Source organism: Cetorhinus maximus, chromosome 27 (assembly GCF_964194155.1).
Source record: "Cetorhinus maximus chromosome 27, sCetMax3.hap1.1, whole genome shotgun sequence".
Lineage (NCBI taxonomy): Eukaryota > Metazoa > Chordata > Chondrichthyes > Lamniformes > Cetorhinidae > Cetorhinus > Cetorhinus maximus.
The window spans coordinates 15,197,262-15,218,719 of record NC_135905.1 but is presented as its reverse complement, the minus strand read 5'-3'; the positions used below and the strand labels follow the sequence as shown (position 1 = coordinate 15,218,719).

Below are 21,458 nucleotides of genomic sequence, written 5' to 3'. Positions count from 1 at the left end.
CCCTGTACAACAATGTGGTTGACTTTTAAATGCCCTCTGAAATGGCCTAGCAAGCCACTCAGTTGTATCAAACCACTAAAAAGTCTAAAAGGAATGGAACTGGATGGACCACCCGGCATCGACTTAGGCACCAGAAAAGACAAAGGCAAACTCAGTCCTGTCAACCCTGCAAAGTCCTCTTGACTAACTTCTGGGGGCTAGTGCCGAAATTGGGAGAGTTGTCCCACAGACTAGACAAGCAACAGCCTGACATAGTTATACTCATGGAATCATACCTTACAGACCATGTCCCAGACACCACCATCACCATCCCTGGGTATGTCCTGTCCCATCAGCAGGACAGACCCAGCAGAGATGGCACCACAGTGGTATACAGTGAGGAGGGAGTCGTCCTGAAAGTTCTCGACATCGACTCCGAATCCCATGAAGTCTCATAGCATTAGATCAAAAATAGGCAAGGAAACCTCCTGCTGATTACCAGGTATCACGCCGTTCTCCACCCCACCCTGCTGATGAATCAGTGCTCCTCCATGAACACCACTTGAGGAAGCACTGAGGGTGGCAAGGCTGCAGAATGTACTTTGGGTGGGAGACTTCCATGTCCATCACCAAGAGTAGCTTGGTCACATCACTACTGACCGAGCTGGCCGAGTCCTAAAGGACATAACTGGGTCTGTGCCAGGTGGTGAGGGAACCAACAAGAAGGAAAAACATACCTGACCTCATCCTCACCGACCTACCTGCTGCAGATGCATCTGTCCATGACAGTATCAGTAGGAGTGACCACCGCACAGTCCTTATGGAGACGAAGTCTTGTCTTCACATTGAGGATACCCACCACCGTACTAAATAGGATAGATTTTGAACAGATCTAGCAACTCGAGACTGGGCATCCATGAGGCGCTGTGGACCATCAACAGCAGCAGAATTGTACTTGACCACAATTTGTAACCCCAGGAAAACTCTATTAATGGCGAATGATAATGGGCTATACTGTAGAGGGTATACTTTAAAAATTGCTGCCTTCCGTGCCGTTTGCTGCCCATTCTTCCCCGGAAAGGTCATCAGCTGGGTTATAATTTATTTTTCATATCTTGGTATGTGAGTGAATGCTGTGTTGAATGTAAAGCATCTGAACCCAAAGCCAATTCATTTGGCATCTCAGCAAGTAGTAACTGGCCTAATGGTATAAAATGCTAATCATTAAATCCATAAAAAGTTTTTTGTCTAATTTTAGGATGCTTTTGAGATGGACATTGGCTCAGAAAAAACACAACAATATTGACAATTCAGCTACTGTTCACCATGAATTCACAATCTTCCATAAGAGTGAATTTCATGTAGAAAAGTTGTCTCCTTAGTCCAGTGAAAATGGAACACTTTGAAATAACAGACTTGTGACCAAAATTCTAGCTCATAGCAAAAAAGTAGGCACTTGGATAAGAAATTAGCTGAGTGACAGGAAACAGAGTAGTGATAAATGGTTGTTTTTTTCAGATTGGAAGCAAGTTTGTAATGGCATTCCCCAAGGGTCAGTGTTGGGACCCTTGCTCTTCCTGATATATATTAATGACCTAGACTATGGTGCTCGGGGCATGATTTCAAAATTTGCAGATGATACAAAGAAAGGAAACGTCAACTGCGATGAGGATAGTCTTGAACTTCAAAAGGACACCGACATGATGGCAGATTGGGCAGACAAGTGTCAGATGAAGCTCAATGCAGAGAAATGTGAGGTGATTCGTTTTGGCAGGAAGAATATGGTGAGACAGTATAAAACAAAGAGAAAAACGCTAAAGGAGGTACAGGAACAGAGGGACCTTGGTGTATATGTTCATAAGTCATTGAAAATGGCAGGTCATGTTGAGAGAGCAGTTAATAAAGTATATAGTATCTTAGGCCTTATTAGTAGGGACATTGAGTACAAGAATCTTATTAAGGGAATCGAGGGTTATGGGGGAAAAGGCAGGAAAGTGGAGTTGAGGGTTATCAGATCAGCCGTGATCTCATTGAATGGCGGAGCAGACTCGATGGGCCGAATGGCCTACTTCTGCTCCTATGTTTCATGGTGTTAAGAGTAAGGAGGTCGTGTTGAACTTGTATCAGACACTAGGACTCATCTCGTGTACTGCGACGAGTTCTGGGCGCCAAACTTGAGGAAGGATGTGAAGGCATTGGAGAGAGTACAGAGGAGATTCACAAGAATGATTCCCGGGATAAAGAGCTATAGCTATGAGGATAGATTGGAGAGGTTAGGACTGTTTTCCTTGGAGAAAAGAAGGCTGAGTGGAGATTTGATAGAGGTATTCAAGATCCTGAGGGGTATGGACAGGGTAAATAGTGAGAAATTGTTCCCACTCAAGGGTACGTCAAGAACTAGAGGGCACAGCTTCAAAATAATTCGCAAAAGGAGTAAAAGTGTGTGAGGAAATAATTTTTCACCCAGAGGGTGGTTGGAGTCCTGGAATAAACTTCCTAAGAGGGTGGTGGAGGTAGGTTCAATTGAGGTATTCCAAAGAGAATTGGAATGCTATCTGAAAAGAGAGAATGTGCAAGGTTATGGGTATAAGGCAGGGGAGTGGGACTTGGTAGAATGCTCTTTCAGAGAGCCAGTGCTGACTTGATGGGCCGAATGGGACTCATTTCTAAAAGGACTGAATTGAAAAGCAGATAAGTTACATTAAACTTGTATTGAACCTTGGTTAGGCCACTTGGAGTATTGTGAACAGTTCTGAGCTCCGTTGTGTGAAAAGGATATAGAAGCATTGGAGAAGATGTAAAAATGATTTACTAGGAATTTAGCAGATATGAAAGATTTTACCTGAAGGAAAAAAATTGGAGGTTTGGACTCTTCTCTTGAAAAGAAGGGAGGAATGAGGGATGACCTGATAGAGGACTTAAAGATTATGAAAGGGTGTGGTAGGGTTGAAGTTGAGAAGTAATTTCCATTTGTGAGTGGACCAGAACAAGAGGCTGTAAATTTAAGCAAGTCTTTTATCAATTCCAACAGGGGCTCAGGAGAAACACCTTTACTTGGAGAGTGGTTAGAATGCTGAACTTGCTACCACAAAGAGTAATTCAGGTGACTAACATACCATAGATATCGGCATATAAGTCGACCTTTGAAGCCCCAAAATCCCTCCTCAAATGGAAGTTAACTTACACTTCATGTATAAAAGTGAACCACTGGCATCGGTAGTCGCCATCCTTGTCATTCACCATGCAGGTCTGCTGTGTGTGAGTGTGTCTTAAACCTCTGTACATCTTTGCAACATGGCTCAAACTGTCTGCTTGATCCCTTGCACCCAGTTGTCAGGTACTGATAAGTAAAACATGCATTTGTGGGTTGAAAAATTGAGGCTGGCTACTAATGCAAGTATTGCATCTCATTACTGAAAAGGGGGTCAACTTATACGTCGAGTATATGTAAGAACATGATTTTTGGGGTGGGGAGAAAAGGGTTGCCTTCTACATTGGGTCGACTTATATGCCACAACCTATGGTAGATACATTTAAGGGGAAGCTGGATAAACACATGGGAGAAAGGATTAGAAGAATATGTTGATGGGGTTAAAGGAAACTGGGTAGGCAGAGGCTTGTGTGGAGCATAAACACCGGCATGATGCTGTTGGGCTGAATGATCTGTTTCTATGCTGTAGCATAGAAAATACCAGAAAAATACATGACTCTGCTATGTACATTTTACTAACTCCTAGAAATGGAGAGTTCTAGCTACTTAGTGGCTTGCACATGCTAATTTTATTTTATTGTCTGGTGCTAACAATCTCATTTTCCCAAGCACTTATTAGCTTATTATTTTATTTAAACACTGCAAGTAAAAGATCCTGATCATGTTCTTAAACTGTCTGACCTCTTGTTGAATGGATTGAAGATACGCATGAGAAAGATGTGGGCAGGGGTAATCACGGTACATTCTGCAGAAAGATAGAGAGACCTAAAGATTTACAGCATGCATAACATACCCATCCATGGTATATGGAGCGTAACATGGTGACGCCCACTTCATCTCAATAAATGTTGTACTTGTTTCCAGTGCCTGGAACATTCAGGTTTCATGGCCAAATCAATTTATTCTATTAATTGTTTAAAAATATCAGTTTCTTTAATGTTGGTACAACAGTGTTCAATATGGAACAAGCTTGTAACTATTAAGGTTGAATTCGTGACATAATTGAAATATGACCATTAAATTGCTAAATGTATAAAAGTCAGGATTATGAATTGATCAAATCGTTTTGCCTGCTCCACTGTCAATTAAATCTAAAATGACTGCATAGAAATCAACTTTTTTCACACACAACTTAATACAGATGGATTTGTGTCATGGTTTAACTTTATTACATTCATTGTGTTGAATGTATTTGCACCACCAGTTGAGAATATTGCTTGTTATATTTAAAATTGTAACTTTCTTGTTGGGTTTCTCTGACTGGATGACAGCTCAATTCTGTTTTTTGTAAATAACTTTATATAATGAAATATCATTAACAAGTTGCATCGTTAAGTATGTTAATGTAATTTGTTTCTACACCATAATGAGACTTATTGTTTATCCATTATGAATTTTTCAAGTCATGCTATTTGTTGCTTTCAGTTGGTTTAGAACATAAATTATTCAGAAGTTATTTCAGAATAATTACAATATTTAAGTTCTGAGGAAGTAGGAAAAGAGCGTGCTCAAAACTGAGGAAATTCAGATTTGAAATTGCTATATCAAAAATGTTTGCAAATCTTGCAAAATATATGAACATGCATAAGGATTATCTTCAATTTTGTGTTGTTCATTAAACATTTTAAAAATAAGTAGTCTTTTTAAAATTAATTTATGGGATGTGGGTGTTGCTGGCTAGGCCAGCATTTATTGCCCATCCCTAATTGCCTTTGAGAAGATAGTGGTGGTGGTGAGCTGTCTTTTTGAACCGCTGCAGTCCCTGTGTTATAGGTACACCCACAGTGCTGTTAGGGAGGGAGTTGCAGGATTTTGACCCAGCGACAATGAAGGAACAGCGATACATTTCCAGGTCAGGATGATGAGTGGCTTGTAGGGGACTTCCAGGTAGTGGTGTTCCCATGTATCTGCTGCCCTTGTCCTTCGAGATGGCAGCAGTCATGGGTTTGGAAGGTGCTGCTTAAGGAGCCTTGGTGAGTTGCTGCAGTGCATCTTGTAGATGCTATACTTGGCTGCCACCATTCAACGGTCATGGAGGGAGTGAACGTTTCATGGATGGGGTGACAATCAACTAGGCTGCTTTGTCCTGGATGGTGTCAAGCTTCTTGAGTGTTGGAACTGCACTCATCCAGCCAAGTGGAGAGCATTCCATCACACTCCTGACTTGTGCCTTGTCAATGGTGGACAGGGTTTGGGGAGTCAGGAGGTGAGCTACTCGCTGCAGGATTCCTAGCCTCTGACCTGCTCTTGTAGCCACAGCATATGGCTAGTCCAGTTCAGTTTCTGGTCAATGGTATGACCCCAGGATATTGATAATGGGGAATTCAGTGATGATAATGCCATTGAATGTCAAATGATTCAACTGAATCATTTACTAATACTGATAATGTGGTTTAGAAAATGAAAGAGAAAATGAAGAAATTAGAATCGGAACTTGTATGCTGACTTAGCAATGAGAAGTAGATGGATAGAATATTGCATTCTTGCATTAGATTTTTTAGTCAAATTGACTGGGAGCTGAGGACTGTGTAGTGCATTGTGTTGAACATTATGAACATTTTGGAAGATTTTGTATTGGCCTAAATTTTAAATTTATATGCTTTATTTTCTATGATTCTAACAATGTGCTCATGTGACATCAAATTGTAGGTGAGACTGAACTTTCTCCAATTGATAATTTTAAAAACTAAAGTTGTCATATTTGACTGCTTCCAAAACTCGGTGATACAAACATACAAAAATAACAGGCAGCAAAAGACCATTTAGTCCATCAAGCCTGCCCCACACAGTCATGATGTCTGAAGCAGTGTGGTTAGACACCCCCTCCTCACAAGCAACCACATTATTATCTGAAATACACAAAAAAAGAAATTTAAAATCCATGGTCTTGCATAAGAACAAAATGGCATGTTGTGTTTTATATTCAGTAGTCCTGTTCATAAAACCTAACGGTCTAATTGAAATTGGTCATGAATCTTTGGAGAATTATAACGCCAAGATCCTTTTCTCTCTCAACTGATTTGAATTCTGTTCTGTGTAAAATGTAAGTATCGTTGGTGTTGGTCCTGTCCAAATGTTTAACCCTGTACTTATCCAGATTAAATGTCATTTGCCAGAGTTAAACCCATTTCTCAGTCCATCTAAATCAGCTTGCAGAAAAGTCTTCTCCACAGTCTGAAATGCACATGTTGTCATCCACAAGATTGTAGATAATTTCCCTAACACCTATATCTAAAGTATCTATGCTGGTGGCAACATTTTCATAACCTTATTTTACACTCTTCACACAATGTGATACTGTGTTAAAATCCTCAGTAATATTTGATACTGATGTTGTTTTTGTTGTTGGTCCCAGATGCCAAGCTGTTACCATAATGGCTCAATTCCTCAGCAAAATGACTGTAATCATTTTTGGAACATAACATTGTAAAAGTGTGTCTTTACCCCTGTGGTGCAACTGTTGAGAATAGACCAAAAAGTAGTTCTCGCTTCCAATCTTCAATATTCCTTCATTGTACTAATTTAGAAACTATGTACTGCAATAAAAACAGGATAGATCGTGGTATCTCATTGTCTTTACATTGCTGAAATATAACTTAAATCAATACAATGGGCTGTGTAATCTATTTGCAGAACAGAAGGAAAGCAAGTACTTATTTAGATATATTGTGATCATTTTTTTTTCTTGCTGATTGGGAGACGCTAACTGTTTTAAGTGATGTTCCGAAATTAAGTTTTCAGTATTTAATTTATTCGTGCAAGACCAATACTACTGAGGAGCCACAACCATCTTTACAAGTTATCTAGAATTTATGACCATTGATCAAGGAAAATGCTTTCTTTTTAATTAAAAAAAATACATTTTCGTCTCAAATTTCCATTCTGAAATTAAGATTTTAAACCAGTATTTGTATAAAGACATAGACTGATATTAAAAATAGAAGCATAGATTGCTAATCTTGAGTTAAGTATATAGGAAAATTAGCATTTTGGAGAAGAGCCATAGCTGTATTTGAATTTGTTGAATAAGGTTTTCTCCCTCAAATATGAATATTTATGAAAATCGAAAATCTTAGTGTAAATTGGCTTATTCTGGATATTTTTACAACTAATTTATTTTCTTTAATCTTGCTGATTTACTCAACAGAAAACAGGAATTATCACTACTGTTGACCCACATGGTCGGTACCCATCTGTAATTGAATTTGGGAAATATGAAGTCCATACTTGGTATTCTTCGCCATATCCACAAGAATATGCGAGGTAATATACCATGCAATGTATTCTGTTTTTGAACCTGTGGGATGTTTCATATGTGTATTGATGAAGTTTTGTTATTAATACAACTTTGTTTTCCCAACTGAAGGCGAGTACCTAATAGCGTGCACTGTATGTCTTTCTAATGTATTATGTTGGTTGCACATTCTTTAAATAATGCCAGTATTTAATTGCGCAGTGCCCTTAATTTTAGTTGTAATAATGTTCAGTTCATTTTACTGAAGTGTGATTGTCTTGCATTATGTTCACTTAATAAATGTGCTGAAATAGTTTTATGTTAATCAGTTTCATGCATTAGTAAAGCCAAATGGGAAGTACCCAAAACAGGATTTAAGCCCAATTAGTTTGGTGGACTAACGATAAAATATCAATATATTAAATCTATCAAAAGGCTGTACATTATTGCTGAAAAAAGAGACATGTCAAAGCTTTTCATCTTGCAGTCATCAGGACACTTCGCAAGAATACCAATATAAGGAGAAAACAACAATTTATACTGTATGCGAAGAGAGTGCTGATTGATTGGCAAGTGGACTCTGATTGGTAGAGACATTGCCATGGAAAATGCACTAGTGATGGTGACTAACTGTTAACTGCCAAGCATTTGGCCATACATGACTTGCATATTGGTAACAATGCTGTGTGCATGTGCTCAATTGACATTGCCAGCCTATTCACAAATATTCCACTTAAGGAAGCCATAGATATGTGCGCTCAGCAACATCATATGGTGATCTAGATCCGACACCATTGCGTGAATCAGTATTCATTGAGCTTATGAGCTCGGCAACTCATGCAGTTGGGTTCAGTTTTAATGACACCATGTATGCCCAAATGTTGTCATGGGATCCCCTCCTGGCCCAGCTCTTGCAAACATCTTTGTTGGTTCCATGAGAAATGTACCTTCGATGGAATAACACCTAACTTCCTATCCCTCACATATTTCCGATATGTGGCTGATACTTTTGCTATATTTAAATCTGCAGCTGCATGTAATAATTTCCTTACATGTCTTAATGGGCTCCATCCTGTGCTCAAATTCACCTTTGAAATGGAACAGTCAAATGAACTCCCCTTCATTGACGTGATAGTTGTAAAATCTGCCGGGTGTTCTCTACCATGGTCTACCATAAGCCTACCTGCGCTGGTCAATATACATCTTGGGATTCCTACAGCTCCACGCGCTATAATATTGGTCTTATTGGCAACCTTGTAAATAGGGCCCGATTCATTTGCTCATCATGCAAGCTTGATGCACATCAAAGGCATCCTGTGGGATAATGGCTACCCTGATCAGATCATTTTGCGCTGTGTATCACGTAAACTCATGAACATGCCTAAGGCCATCGCTTTTGGCCCCAAAAAAGTGCCCAATTTATGAGATTACCTTGGAAGGGATAAGTATCTCAAAAATTGGAGCAACAGTTGAAGCTGGCTGTTTCTCGCTGCTATTAAGCAGTAGCAACACGAGTGGTATTCCCCACTGACAGGATGCTGCTGTCAAGTCAAGAAGACATTCTGCTCATCACATAGATGAGTAAGTAGTATATGAATTTCAGTGCCAATGTAATGCTAGGTATGTAGGCCATACTTCCCAAAGACTGGCGGATCGGATCAAACAGCATGTCCTAGCCACTGTTTGCAATGGGCAAGGTATAGATTGTACCTAACCAGCCCGTGCTTACAAAATTCAAAACAGTGTCCAACATTAGATGTGATTCTGCGATTGGACAATATTTGCTAAATAATCCTCAGAGTGCTAAGAATTGAACTGGCAACCGATTTAAGATTGTCAGTCAGACTCACAATGTGGCACATTTGTGTGTACTGGAAGCTACATATATTATTACACAGGGGCCCTGTTCTTTGCAAACAGAAAGAACCTCCACCTATCGCTGCCTGCCTTTCCAGTTTCACCTGCTCCACCCCCTTAAACAGTATAAATTTCATCACATTTCTACCTCTCTTTAGCTCTGAAGGGTCATATAGACGCGAAACATTAACTCTGTTTCTCTCTTCACAGATGCTGTCAGACCTGCTGAGTTTTCCAGCATTTTCTGTTTTTATTTCAGATTTCCAGCATCTGCAGTATTTTGCTTTTATTTAAGAGCATTTACACACATTGCACCTTTTCCAGCTAAACAAAATAAGTGACAGTCATTTGCTGGTTCATTCCTCAGGGCTTGACCAGTCAGCTTGACCAATCAGGATCAAGCTGACTGGCTTAAATTTTAAACAATGCTTGGCAGTTAACTGTCAGTCATCATCACTGGTGCATTCTCCATGGCAACGCTTCTACCAATCATGAGTCTACTTGCCAGCGAATCAGCACTCTCTTCAAATACAGTATGAATTGTTGTTTTCCCCTTTATATTGGTATTCTTGTGTAGTGTCCTGATGGGTGCAAGACAAAAAGCTTTGACATGTCTTTCTTTCAGCTGTACATTATATTTCATTAGCTTCAATATTCAAAATCTTACTGTACACTGCTGTCTGCTAGCTACATATAGCTAAATGAACAATTCCAAAATTAAGCACATGGCACGTGTTCAGGATAGCGCCACACATTTCTTTGCAAAGTTGAAATGTGGCTTCAGGCATCTGGGAATAACCATGATATCCAGATTTGGAATTATATACAGAAGAAATTGTTCTCACCCCCTTTCTCCCTCTATCCATGTCATGAGATGTACTGATCTTGATAGAACAGTCTGCCAGTGCTACTACTCAAAAAAGACAAGCATATTAGTGAGTAATGTGCTGCCTTGTCTCCAAATGCTGCTTATAGGAGCCATGGAACAACAATTCTACAATCTTCAAAAGCCAATCTCCACAAGTCCATCTTAAAATTCTTCTGATACAATTTAAATTTTCAATTACTTGACTAAGATATGAAGATACTGCCAAATTTAAGATGTTACTTTGGTCAGTCAGCTGTAGTACGTTATGATTGTTTCTAGTTGTCAAACCATATTTTGGCTTGGGGCCCTTACAGAACAATGAGAATAAGTTGAAACTACATCAGAATTAATACATGTCTTGTTATTGAAATACTAAAATGGATACTAATTTTTAAGATGTTTGCAGTCTGCTCATTCCTCACCATCTGACTTACCAAATTGACCAGTGATTTTTCCCGGTTTAGTGATCAGTAAGGCAGATATAAATACTATTTGAAAACTTTTTTGCAGGCTACCAAAGCTTTACCTATGTGAATTTTGCCTGAAGTACATGAAGAGTCGGAACATTTTGCAGAGGCATACAAAGAAATGTGGCTGGTACCACCCGCCTGCTAATGAAATATACCGAAAAAATGACCTGTCTGTGTTTGAGGTAGGGTGGATCTTAAGTTACAAGTCTTGCTCCAGTCAATTAGTAAACTGCATACAATTCCCATTTGTGATTTAGGTTTATATTACAAACTGTTCTAATATCAAATTCAAACAAGATGCTGCTGGGTAGTTATATGTCTGTATGAATAGTATTTTGGTTGTCACTAATTCGGTAAATCCGTATAACACAATCCATTTCTTCACTAGTTCACTTCACCTATGAGAAGCAGATGTATTTTTATTAATAGAGAGCAAAATTCCATATGAAATTTTAGAGTTAATCAAAATAAAATTGAAATAAACTCAAATAATTCACCTACAGTTTCATAATGTATGGCTACTGAAGTTTTTATTTCAATTTGAGGGTCGCTTAATTTGATCCCTTCAGTAAGAGCATGTTTATACTATTACATTAGTATTGATTCAAAGTTTTAAAAAATGGCAGTGTGAATTTGACTAATTGACTCTGAAGAGAAGCTGAACGAGATATCCCAAAGAAGGGAGTTTTATGTGTTCATTACACTTTTAATTCTATTCACAGGTTGATGGAAATATCAGCAAGATCTATTGCCAAAACCTCTGCCTATTAGCCAAGCTTTTTCTGGACCATAAGACTCTTTACTATGATGTTGAACCATTTCTTTTCTATGTGTTGACTAAAAATGATGAAAAGGGATGTCATCTTGTTGGGTACTTTTCCAAGGTAAGTGCTCCAGCTGTAAAGTGTAGCGAGAAACAGCCTTTTGTTCCTTACTGATTTTACATTAGCATGAAAAGAGCAAAGGGTTAGATCCCTGTGATGTTAGTCAAAATATTCAATGAGATTCTATGTTCTGTGTCATTGATATTGATGACATTTGACCCTGTATTATAAAACAGTTGTTTTTAACATGCCCATTTTGCTGTATTCTCCTATAATTTAGTTTTTTCAACCCTTTTTGCTATATTCTGCAAATGTATCATAAAAGGCTAGCATACAAGTTCAGCAGGTAATAGGGAAGGCAAATGGAATGTTGGCCTTTATTTCAAAGGGAATGGAGTATAACAATAGGGAAGTCTTGCTAAAACTATACAAGGCACTAATTAGACTACACCTAGAATACTGTGAACAGTTTTGGTCCCCTTATCTAAGGAAAGAAATACTGGCATTGGAGGCAGTCCAGAGAAGGTTCACTAGGTTGATCCCGGGTATGGAGGGATTTTTTTATGAGGAAAGGTTGAGTAGGTTGGGCCTGTACTCAATGGAGTTTAGTGAGAGGTGAGAGGTTTAATGAGAGGCAACCTTATTGAAACGTATAAGATTCTTAGGGGGCTTGACAGGGTAGATGCTGAGAGGTTGTTTCCCTTTGTGGGAGAATCTAGGACCAGAGGGCATAATCTCAGTGTAAGGGGTCGCCATTTAAGGGAGAGATGAGGAGGAATAATTTCTCTGACGGTAGTGAACCTGTGGAAATCTTTACTGCAGAGGGCTGTAGAGGCTGGGTCATTAAGTATATTCAAGGCTGAGGTAACCAGATTTTTAATCAGTAAGGGAATCAAGGGTTCTGGGGAAAAGGCAGGAAAGTGGAGTTGAGGATTATCAGATCAGCTAAGATCTCATTGAATGGTGGAGCAGACTCAGCGGGGCAAATGGCCTAATTCTGCTCCTACATCTTCTGGTCTTATGGTCTAAATATTACTCCGGGGAGGAACTGAGGTTTGGGGTTACCTGGAAATCATCTATAAATATTGACACATAGAATAGGGGTTCTCTAACTAACTTCCAAAAGCCAGTGTCAGCTAACCCAAAAAAAACAGTTCTATCATTGCTAATTATGCAGTAACAGAACAGCGCGTGGTAAGTGAAAAATTGCTCTATAATTGTAAGTTTTTAAACTAGTGTAGTAAACTAGTATAAACCTAGTACAATGGAAATTGTAACTAGAGGACACTGATTTAAGGTGATTAGCGAAAGAAGCAATGGAAACATGAGGACTTTTTTAATGAAACGAGTGGTTGGGATCTAGTATGCACTGCCTGAGAGTGTGGTTGAAGCAGATTCAATTGAGGCTTTCAAAAGGGAATCATCTGAAGAGAAAAAAAAATTGCAAAGCTGCAGGGATAAGATGGGGGAGTGGGACTATTGGTACCATTCTATAATAAATGTTACGTTTAAAAGCATCATGTTAATGTTAATCCCAAATAATTAGTCACTTAAGTTAACTACATTAATTTGTTCATCAGTTAGGAAAACCTAACAATTACAATCCAGTGGACACACAAGGAAAGCTATCATGAAGCATCAGTCGACAAAAAACCAACCAATTACTCATTTTTCCATAGCTATCAATCATGAACCAGCAATTACAGTAAAACAAACCAATCAAATCAATCAGACATATTTTCCTTTCTTTTGACTGCCATGTTGTTTCCTGAGGGCAAAATTTTATGTTCTCCCCCCCCACTCACCGATTGGGTTTGCAAGTGGGTGGGGCCCATAAAATTCCTTGAATGGCCTTCCCACTGGCCTCCTGCCCGTCCCAATCACTTAAGGACCGTTTCCCACCCAATTTTCAGGCTGGTGAGAGGAATCCAGCAGCAGTGGGAAATCTGGAAAGTGACTCTGCCCAGGCTTTGGGCAGGAAGGGGGTGGTGCCTACATCAACAGGCTGCTTTTGACATCAGATGCTCCCCACCCCCGCCCCCCTCCCCCAAACAATACAACACCCCCGGCCTCTCCACCAACACCCCCATCTCCCCTCTGCCCATCCTGCTTGCTTCACCTCTCCTACCCACCCTGAGACCCCCCCCAACTCCCACACTTACTTGGTCCTGGATTCCCAGCCTTTAGATTCTGGCAACTACTTGTAGTGCCAGTCCTGTCCACTGCAGCTTCTGGCGTTGCCAGCCAATCTAGTCTGAGCAGCGCTCTGACTTCCTACTGAGTGAGGGGCAGAAGCCCCATCTCCAGCTAATTAACAGCCAGTATTGGTTACAATACATTCTCCATTGATTCTTCAGGTGGCCAGGAGGGAAACACCACCATCTGAAAAATTCTTGCCACAGTTTAAAATGCCTAAGCCACCATGTGGTCCCATGCTAGCAAACTTCATGCACTTATTATTCTCAGACTTGGTCCCCACTGTCTCCTAGAGTATGACTCCCCCAACTACTACATTTCACATAGCAATCCCAGAGCCCACCACCTTTGCTGCCTTTAATCCTGATGTCCATCTTGGACCAACCCTGATTGATTAATTCACAAAATGATTAAAATTAGTGAATAAACCAATTAGCTGTAAATCCAGTAAATCACATAACTTAATATAATAGTTCTGTTGAAATACTTTAAAATGCATTTTTTCCTTTTGTGTAAATTTAGTATGGTTTTAGCAGAAACTATTCATATTCTTGGGTGAGGCGAACAGTATAGATGGGGGTGGTCCTTCACCTGAGTTGAGGTGATACTTCTATACAAATAAACAGCATAAATAGGATAAAAGCAAAATACTGTGGATGCTGGAAATCTGAAACAAAAACTAAAAATGCTGGAAAAATTCAGCAGGTCTAACAGCATCTGTGGAGAGAGAAACAGAGTTAACGTTTTGAGTCTATATGACTTCTTCAGAAGGCAGTGGGAGGGGTTTCAAAATAGTAATGGGGGAGGAGGAGACACAAATGAAACAGAGCAGACCATCATCTAAGGAGAATTAGGGAGAGTATATTAAGCATTGTGAAGGATTACCTAATTTGTGTTTATATGAATGTAAGGAAAAAAAAATAAGCTAACGGAGTTTCGGTGAAAAGAAATAAATGGACATAATCAGAGTAATAACTTTTGGATGATAGTTTTATTCACTAGCACTTGAGTTTGGTCAACTAAAGTACCTGCTTGTGTTTTCCAGAGGTCAATATATTATGGAGGATAGTTTCAAATCTAATCATCTGATTTTCTTGTGGAAAATGATAGGTTTTATGTCTGCAAATGTAGATACAGCTACACCTGTAGATTCAATTTGTCCATACCCATTATTTGTGCCTATTCCAGAATAAGTTATTACTTGGAAATTAGTTGATAAAAGCACTGTCAGGAAGGTGATGAAATATTAGATTCATGTAAATGGGTTTGGGTGTTGTAGTGACTGTTGGCTATTGTGCTTGAATCCAAAACAACTGCTGTTGTCAACTTTGAAGTGGACCGAAAGGAACACCATGGTGACTGACTTTAATCAAAAATCTACAACCCAGTTATTAAGTGTTTGCTCCACACACTAGACCAAGATTGATGATGAAATATAGAATACTTGTTCGATTTTCTTTTTATTTGAATCAGAGGTATGCAAATAAGATTCACAGTTAAATGCTTATTATCTTATCATTTTTCAGTACCTGGGTATAGTGGAACTATTTTTGTATTTGTGTATTACAGAATTTCAAAGTGAACCATTTAACTCATTTTGTGTTTACTTATGAGGAAGATGATTTGCTCTGGTCCTGGGTTAGTTCAGAAAGGATGGATTCAATCAGCCTCAGTACAACTCCTTTGTTTGTGTCAGAGGTAGTGCTAAGGAGATATAGAAGGGAATAAAAACTGTAAATATGCAGTATAGGCAAAGTACAACTGTCAGCATCTGTTGGCAATAATTACCTTAATTGAGTGAGCATTTATGCATGTTTTCACAGACCAGAATCCACTTTTTCTCTTTTTTTCATCTTGTGCTGAAATGTTGCCTAGTGTATTAAAATGTACAAAAAAAACATCCTTTTGTTCCTAATTGCATTGCATAACTATATGCAATTTATTCAAAAATGTTCCAACTTGCAGGAGGCCTCAACAAAATGTAATGATGAGGGGATTTACTTACCTTTTCAAACCTAGCCCAGTTATGAATAACTCCCAGATTATCCACATGAATAGTTTGTTATAAATATATCACCATATGAATGGATAAAATGTCTAAATTCATTCTTTAAATCTTACTTAAACCCTTTTAGTGACATTTTTACAATCCTGTTTGTGATCTTATGGTACTAAGCTTACTATTCTTTTCCAATTTCCTTGAAGTTTTAAAAAAATAATTCTGCTCCTGCTTATAATGGCCCAGACTTTGCGATTATTATGACAATGAAACTGTTCACATTCATCATCATTACCCCTCCAAAACTGCCAGCGACCCCTCGTATCCACTGATACAGTAAAACATCGAAATCCTGAAGTTGCTGTCAGTGATTCTATCCTTTTCCATAGGGTGCACTGTTGAAGCCTCTGCTGATGGAATTGCACTGAACTGACGAGAAGTTCCCCCTTTATGCTTTAGTATCATTGTAGAAACTCCTGGGGCAGGATCTTCCAGTTAGCGAGCAGGGGCGGAGCCCGCTCACCGACACGTAAAATGACACGGGATGACGTCAGGTGGAACTCCCGACGTCACCCCACGTCATTTCCATTTGCAGGTTGGCGGGGGTGCAGCCGCCAACCGACCTGTCAATGGCCCATTGAGGCCATTGAGAAACTAATTAAAATCATTAATGGACCTGCCCATCCAACCTTAAGGTTGGTGGGCAGGTCGGGAGCCTGGTCGGCTTCAGAAAAAGCGTGAAGCTTCATCCAGGGCGGGATAAGGTTTCATGAGGGTATTTAAATTTTTAATAAAGGTTTCAGTTAAAGTTATGGACATGTCCCAACTCATGTGACAGTGTCACATGAGGGGACATGTTACGGAAATATTTCTATCATTTATATTGCAAATTTTAATTCGGAGCCGATCTCCCTGAGGTAGCACTTAGCCTCAGGGAAATCAGTGCGTTCTTTTGTGCACTCCCGACTGAGGGAATCCACCCCCCCCCCCCCCCCCCCACCCCGCCTGCACAGGGAACGCATAGTGCTTCCTGGCAGACGTCACACCACATAAAATGGTGGCATGCCTGCTCCCGCACTCTTTCCACCCCCCCCCCACAAACGGGGGGAAATTTTTTCCCTGAAAACATTAAGTATGGTTAATAAGATATAACTGGGCTTTTAACAGCATACTAAATCACAACTACTTCTGAAGAACCTCTCTAACCCTGGAATACTAATTTTTCATTTTATGTACGGTCAAATTTTTCCATTATGACAATTCCATAGTTTTTATTTTAACGTTAGTGTGTTTATATTTCAGATTCTAATGTGTATGTTCCAAGCTTTATTTTGCTCTCTGCAAAATTAATTAGAAGTGAAGAAAGAACAATCAGTACATTTTACTTCCTGGTTTGCTGTCCGCGAACTCTTCCATGTGATTGGTTGTTTATTTTGTTTGATGATATCATTGCTGGATGCCTGGCGATCCCTGAGATCGCTAGATCTTTGTGGACAGCTTTTGTCAAGGTCAGCTGCACATGCCATTGCTTTGTCACTGGCTACAAAATTCCAGGCGCTTAATTGATTGTGATAACACTGCGCAATATAATTGTAGTTAATAACAATTCAGGTGGTAGATTGGTTCTCTGTTGGAAGGTATCAACTCTAGATTAACTAGATAAAGCGGCAATCTAGAGCAAGCTTGTGAAGGCTTAGAAAATAAATGTTGCAAAACCTAATGACCACCTGTTTTCCATTAAAAGACATTGACTATCAACTCAATAGCTTTTTGTCTCATTAAATCACTGGTTTCTAATTATAACATAGACTATATTTAAGCATAAATAAATGATTTTGCTTTTATGCTCTAATTTTTAGCTATTTAATACAAATTTCCCCTTTTCCAATCTTTCCAATTTACACATCCTAGACCAGCTAAAATGGTAGAAGGGAGAAAGGTGGAATTGATTGGGAAGAGAAAGCAACATTGATGAAAGGCGATCAGGTTCTGTCGTTGGCATCCGGTGCGAATAATAAAGGCAATTTGTTAGCTAGGGAAAGGCAGGATAATTATTTAACTAAACAGGTAATTCAAGTTTAAATAGGGAAGCTGTCAGAAGCCTACTAAGATGGATGCTTTTCTTGAACATTATTTATCATGTAATTCATGGTTAGGTGCACACAACCTCCACATATTGCAACTTGCATATGTTGCAAATTTCTGTGTTTAAGATTCCTGTGGCAGTCACCTGACAACTGTTACAATCAAGTGACTAGAACAATTAGTCTTTAATCAGATTGTGTTATCACTGCCTTCATATACAATATTAGGTGTTTATTTTTGTAGTTTCTCAATGGAGCAGAATGTGACAGGACAGCCTTAAGCCAAATATTATAAGCCAGTAGGTAGTTGTAGGTAAGCGTGTTATTTAATTTGGAGACTTCAAATCTGTGGTAGGAATATAAAGTAAATTTTGATGGTTCTACATCCTCTCCAACTGTAAACTAGCCTAACATTTTTATCAAAGCAATTACAATTGTGATTTGATATGCTTGGCGAACCACCTGGCTGCGATAGAGAAATGTAAAGGTTTCTCTGAATAAGTTTCAAGGTACGATACTTAAAACAATTGGTCCCTATTTTGCTAGAGACTTTCAAAAATTACAAAATAAAACAAAATTTGCACATGGCACAAACAAGTTGAAATTATCACATCTACACAATGTTATGAGGCATTTTGAATAACTGATTGAACCTATTTAGGCCACTCTGCAGCATATTTTGTCCTGTCCATATTGCTCGGAACCTTGTTCTACCCGTTTAGTTCAATTCAGGATTCAGAGGACTTGATAGGGTGGATGCTGAGGTGCTGTCACCTTGGCTGGAGAGTCTAGAACTAGGGGACATGGTCTCAAGATAAGGGGTTGGCCATTGAGGACTAGGGTGAAAATTTCTTCACTTAAGGTTGTGAATCTTTGGAATTCTCTACCCCAAAGGGCTGTGGAAGCTCAGTTATTGAGTATATTTGAGGCTGAGATTTTTGGACTCTAAAGGAATCAAGAGATATGAGGATCAGGCAGGGAAGTGAAGTTTAGATTGAATATCAGCCATGATCTTATCAAATGGGCAGAAGCATGCTTGAGGGGCTGTATTGTTCACTCCTGATCATATTTCTTATATTCTTATAACTTTTTCCCAATTCAAGTAGCTGCAGACCCCTTTAAAACAGAACAACCACAGTTTATGTCAATCATCATGAAAGTTTGAGGACTTTTGTATAAATGATATGTGAAACCAAGCCCTCATCTGCCCTCTTGGGTGGACTTGAACAACCCCATGGCACTATTTTGAAGAAGAGCCAGGGGAGTTCATCTGTGTCCAATCAGTTTATACGCTTCAACCAACATTACTAAATCAGATCATCTGGTCATTGCTGTTTATGGGACCTTGCTCTACACACACATTAGCTGCAGAATGTCCTACATTATAATACTCACTACACTTCAAAATCTCCTCATTGACTATAAAGCACTTTGGGATATCCTGAGGTTGTGAAAAACACCAAGTCCTTTCTTTTACTTTAAAATGCTACAGACCTAAGGTTTACTGCTGTAAGTGATTAACAACATGAAATTTGGTTCCAGAAAAGGGGATAAGATATCAGCACGTAATATCCTACATTTGTAGAACTGCTAAATAGTGATAAAAATCATACCCTTCCTAGGTAGTGCTGTAGCTATACTGGTACTTAATTATTCAGGTTGAGGATCAACTTTGGTTAAAAGTTTAATTTGAGATATAATTGCAGAAATAAATTTCTAGATTTGAGAAGGAGTGTGTAAAATAAGCCTCCTATTAATGTAAGAGTGCAGTGAAAAACCTGAATTAGATCTAAATCTCATGTTGCTCAAACTGAAGTACTAGATAATATACACTCTCTCTGGGGCCTGAGGCTACTATTGTAATGTAGTTCCCAATGTGGAAAATTGCCATTCTGATTGCTGTTATGTCAGCCAATTTGATTGAATTGATTGTGTGGTCACTGATCTCCATTATTTCATTTAACATGAGAACAACATTGGACCATGTCCAGTATTTCTGTTTAAGATGCTACTGAAACTAAATGTTGTCCAATAGATTGCAGCACCATTTTTCTTTCCCCTCAGATACAGTTCCGAATTGGAATGCAAGGAGAGTTTTCATGTAATTCAGTGAAGTGTTGGTACCCTCTGGGCAAAAAACTTAGTGAAGAAAAGAAAGACTTGCAGTGCCTTTCATGACCTCAGGGGCACTCCAAAGTGCTTTGCAAGCAATTTTCAAGTGTTGTCGCTGTTATAATGTACAAAATGCAGTAACCAATTTGCATAAATTGGGAGATAGTGGTAATGTACTAGAAATCCAAAGGCCCAGACTAATGCTCCAGAAACATGAGTTCAAATCCTACTGCAGCAGCTGGGCAAAATAATTTCACTTAATTAATAAATCTGGAATAAAATGCTAGTCTCATTATAATGATCATGAAATGACCAGAGTGTTGCAATAATCCATCTGGTTCACTGATGACCTTAAGGGGAAGAATCTTACCCGGTCTGGCCTACACATGACACCAGATCCGCAGCAGTGGAACTGCTCTCTGAAATGGCCTTACAAGCCACAGATTTATATCAATCTGCTACAGGAAAAAAAGCATTGTAACTGTACCTTCAGCAAAAGAGCTGCAGCAGTTGAAGAAGGTGGCGATCACTACCTTTTCATGGCCAAGTCGAAATAGGCAATAAGTGCTGGCCTTGCCAGTGAGGATCACATCCCCAAGAACATTTTTTTTAAAAAGTCCCACAAACAACAATACCATTTGACTAGACAATCTGTTTTTAGTTATGTTGATTTAGGGATATTATTGGACAGGACACCAGGGAGAACTCCCCTCCTCATCTTCAAATGGTGTCATGGGATTTTATGTCCACCTGAAAAAGGAGATAGGGCTTTGGTTTAATGTCTCATCCAGAAAACAACATATCAGATAGTGCAGCACTCCCTCAGTGTTGAACTGACTCAGAAGTAAGAGTATACCACAGAGCCAAGGCTGAACACCTGCATTAGTACTGGAAAAAGAACCTATTGACAATATTAAATATTACATTTCAACAGTAGCTACTGTGCAGGGTAATTTCAACAATATTACATTAAATAGCATTTGACAACCTCTATCCGAATTAATTCACACTTTATTAAAATTATGCTGTACAATTTGACAGCACTATAGTTTTAATAGTAAGCAAGGGAAGTCTGCATCTTCTTTCCTCTCTGACATTATCTTCCATAAGCCGTAGATATCAAATAAAGCACTGTAGCATTTTTTAAAAACGTAATAATTTTTCCTATCCCCACCGAGGTAATTTTGAAAGTTTTATTTTCCATGCGCTGAATTAGGCCATGTGCAAGTTGAGGCCAGCAGTTTTCCTTGTTTAATTGTCTCAATTTGACTTTTTAAAATGAATGCCTGAAGGTAACAATGCTGGGTATCATGCAGCGCAACAAGAGGGCTGCATATTAAAGGGCTAGGGATTCCTAGTGACTTTCCTGTGGATAAGTTGATCTTGCCCATGTCATATGGATGTTAGTTTAATTTGGAAAATGAAGACTGCACATAAAGGTATGTATTCTTTCCTTCCACCTTTTGGTGCAGGTGTAACAAAGTATGCTAGTTTTGGAATACATTTATCATTTGGATCAGCCTAACAAAATGTAGTGCGATTCATGTAGCACCATGGTGCATTAATTCTCTGCTGTATATTGATCATTAACAAAATATGTTAAATGATTTTAAATTACTCTGCT

The 21,458-nt window shown here is 39.0% G+C and overlaps 1 protein-coding gene across 3 annotated transcripts in view; it reads left to right on the top strand.

Moving 5' to 3' along the window:
* The window catches only part of kat6b (K(lysine) acetyltransferase 6B), a 170,474-nt gene that overhangs the window by 117,210 nt on the left and 31,806 nt on the right, over positions 1-21,458 (top strand). For all 3 annotated transcript variants that reach the window (XM_078530782.1, XM_078530784.1, XM_078530785.1), the window contains 3 exons: positions 7,338-7,453; positions 10,660-10,801; positions 11,342-11,503. In XM_078530782.1, the coding sequence (XP_078386908.1) occupies positions 7,338-7,453; positions 10,660-10,801; positions 11,342-11,503 (420 nt within the window). The remainder of the gene's footprint in view (positions 1-7,337; positions 7,454-10,659; positions 10,802-11,341; positions 11,504-21,458) is intronic.